Here is a 3,383-nt window from a genome sequence, read left to right as displayed (position 1 = left end):
TCCGAATCCCATACAAGTATTGTACTACGGATGGAGTCCTACCGGACTACGGCATGCCAACCGTGCTAGACGTAGCATGACTACAATTCTGTTTCGTGTCCACCAAGAAAGAGAGTTGTTTGCTCCTTTATATAGTACCAGCTAGTCATAGAATAGATGAGAGAGATCTCCACCAGATTAGCACGTAGAGGGTCTGTCCTCTCGTGTAATGTAATACTCCTCCCAATTATAGTGATACGTCGTCGTGCGTTCCGTGGTTTTCTCTCGCAAGGGTTTCCACGTAAAAATCCGTGTCTCTTTTGTCTCGTTTATTTCTCGTTATTATTAAACATTCCCCCCGACGCCCCGGACGACGGAATCGGTGGCGCGGCGCGACCTTCCACACAGCCAGCCAGCCAGCGGGAAGCATTGCGGGTGCGGCCACCGCCCACCGGACGCCACTCGCCAAATCCCGAATCCCGCCTCGGCCGTGCCGTGAGTTCCCCAATCTAGCTTCCAGTTCCCAGTAGAACTTGTGAATGTTCGAACGACCAGCTGGTGAGTTGATTGCTCTCTTTTCTTGCCTCTTTATTTCGTGTAGGTATCAAAGATTTAGAGGTTCAGCGGGACTCTGAGAAATGAAGAAGAGCATGGATTTGAAAACGTTGTGGGATAGAGCTTCCAAGAAAAGCAAGATTGCCTCCACCTCGACGACAAAACCCGCACCGATTGGAGTTGAAAGCCGGTCTCGGAACCAAGGCAGCCCTTCCCCATCAGATGGGCTGCAGGTGGTACCGGAGGATGATGAATCTGGTGACGACGAGTCCATTGCTTCAAATGCTAAGCAGTTGCAGGCCGAGGCTGAGGCTCTATATCTGTCCCGTTTGAAAACTTCAGTCCAGTGCCTGAGGTTCATCTTGCAGCAAGGCTTGCCAGTCCATGGACATCTTGAAAATGAAGGTAATGCAGGGAATTTTCTTGAGCTTGTGGATTGGCTGGCAGAGAGTGTTGAAGAAGTTAAAAGGGTGGGTCTGAAGGATGCTCCAAGAAGCAGCGAGCTGTTGGACCAAAAGGCACAGGAGCAACTCATCAACGCTTGTGCCGAAGAAACTACTAGGCTCATCATTGAAGACCTTGGTGATGGTTATTTCGCGGTGCTTGTTTATGAATCTCGCGATGTGGAACAACAGGAACAATTGGCCCTTTGCCTGCGTTATGTTGGTACAAAAGGAATGGCCGTGGAAAGGTTCCTCGGCATCGTCGGAGTTGAAGACACTACCCCTTTGACAATTAAAACAACAATTCAGAATCTTCTTACGGCACACTCTTTGAGCTTTTCTAGGGTCCGTGGGCTGGGATATGATGGTGCTTGTGCCATGAAGGGTTATCATAATGCTTTGAAGAAAATAATTGTGGACGAGTTCCCTTCTGCTTATTATGTCAATTGCTTTGCCCATCAACTTCAGGTAAATATGGTTGCTGTTGCTAAGCAGAATGTTCATGGCGGTTGGTTCTTTTATCACCTTCAATATTTGATGGATTTTCTTGTGATGTGCTGTGAAAAGATACGAATGCTTGGAGTAGCTCAAGCTGAGTATATCATCGAAACATTTGAACTGGAAGAAACTGAAGCTGAATATGGTCTTGATCGAGAGAGCCTGGGAACGCCCTGTGACACTCCTCGGGGATCCCGCTATGAAAATGTGATGCATGTTATCTCTTTATATCCTGCAATTTGGGAAATTCTCTGTACGACTGGGGATAAGCATAATGGCATAAAATCACTACAGGCTCAACAGGTGTCTTATGCATTCGAGACATTTGAGTTTGTCTTTATAGCGCACTTGCTGCAAACTATATTTGAGTATACAGATGACTTATGCAGTGCTTTGCAAAAGAGGGATCAAGATATTGTTAATGCTATCAATCTTGTTAGCATGACAAAGAAACGGTTGCAGTTACTGCGGGAAGATGGTGAGTGGGAAAGTTTTCTTCAGAAGGTCACCTCTTTTTGTGTGAAACATGACATCGAACTTGTGGACATGGATGGTTCGTATGACCCGATCGGGAGATCTCCAAAGTTCTACGAAAAGGCCACGAATCTTCATTACTACCACGTTGACATGTTTTTGGATGTCATTGATAGTCAAGTTCGAGAACTTGATGGCATGTTTGATGAGGTCAACATGGAGTTACTGATTTGCATGGCAGCATTCAATCCCGCCGACTCGTTTGCTGCTTATGAGGAGGAAAAGCAGGTTAAGCTTGCCCACTTTTATCCCGAGGATTTTTCACAGTCTGAGTTGTTGCATCTTCCCTTCCAACTTTCAAACTTCGTTGATGATCTGCGTCTAGACGAAAGGTTTAGAGAAGTGAAGACTCTTGCGGAGCTTTCTATCAAGCTTGTCGAAACAAGGAAGGACCGTGTTTACAATATTGTGTACAGGCTTCTCAGGTTGGTGCTGATCCTTCCTGTAGCAACCGGCAGTGATGAGAGGGACCTATCTTCAGTGAATTACGTGAACAATAAGGCGGTGAACAAGCTATCGGAGCAATGCGCGAATGATTGCCTGGTTACATGTCTTGAGCGTGAAACCTTTGAGCAGGTGAAGGACGATGCCATCATATCTCGCTTCCGAGCTGTGAATAACCGCTAGGATGTGTTGTGATTTTTATCTACTAGTTTGAATTCTCTCTGTATCAGTTGAACGAATGAGCCTCGAACCTTCACGTTTTCTTCACTGTCGAGTAGTCTGTGAACCTTTTATGTTACTATGAACAAGCTGTCAGCCTTCATGTGTACTCCCTCTGTTCCTAAATATAAGTCTTTGTAGAGATTTCACTATGGACAACATACGGATGTATATAGATACATTTTAGAGTGTAGATTCACTCATTTTGTTCCGTATGTAGCCCATAATGAAATCTCTATAAAGACTTATATTTAGGAACGGAGGGAGTATATCATTTTGATTATGCATACGTGTTTTAGAATGTAACTTATCATACTCCCTCCGTTCGGAATTACTTGTCACAAAAATGGATGTATCTACAACTAAAATACATCTAGATACATTCATTTAATTGGACGAGTAATTCCGAACGGAGGGAGTAGAACTTTACGTGATTTTTATACTGGTATAAGATGTGGCATTCCTTCCCTGCGCTGCAAGTGGAAGTTTATAAGGTTTGTATCCAATCAAGCTTGAAGCTTGCTGGTAAGAGGAAAGACAAAAAGGATATAGGAGCAGAGGAATGTAAGAGCTGTGGCTAAGCAGCCAGCTTGTCCACCCGGAACAAAAAGGATGTCTGTGTTCTTGATTGGGTACAGGAGACGCCCATGTACGCAGCTCAGTAGCGATATTGTTCAGCAGATTCGAGCGTTCTTCACTCGTTCCCCCCCC

The 3,383-nt window shown here is 45.0% G+C and overlaps 1 protein-coding gene across 2 annotated transcripts; it reads left to right on the top strand.

Annotated features, from left to right (window-relative positions):
* The first annotated feature begins 352 nt into the window (after nt 1–352).
* On the top strand, nt 353–2,815 carry LOC123091031 (zinc finger MYM-type protein 1). Of its 2 annotated transcripts, XM_044512428.1 has the most exons (3): nt 354–474; nt 581–1,445; nt 1,545–2,815. In XM_044512428.1, exons 2-3 carry the CDS (start codon nt 618–620, stop codon nt 2,634–2,636), a joined length of 1,920 nt encoding a protein of 639 aa, XP_044368363.1. In that variant the 5' UTR covers nt 354–474; nt 581–617; the 3' UTR covers nt 2,637–2,815. The 2 variants fall into 2 exon arrangements, with proteins under 2 accessions (XP_044368355.1, XP_044368363.1); XM_044512420.1 differs by having other exon boundaries at nt 353–474; nt 581–2,815.
* The last annotated feature ends 568 nt before the right edge of the window (nt 2,816–3,383 follow it).

The sequence above is a fragment of the Triticum aestivum genome, chromosome 1B, assembly GCF_018294505.1.
Source record: "Triticum aestivum cultivar Chinese Spring chromosome 1B, IWGSC CS RefSeq v2.1, whole genome shotgun sequence".
Taxonomy (NCBI): domain Eukaryota; kingdom Viridiplantae; phylum Streptophyta; class Magnoliopsida; order Poales; family Poaceae; genus Triticum; species Triticum aestivum.
This window is presented reverse-complemented; position numbering and strand designations above follow the sequence as displayed.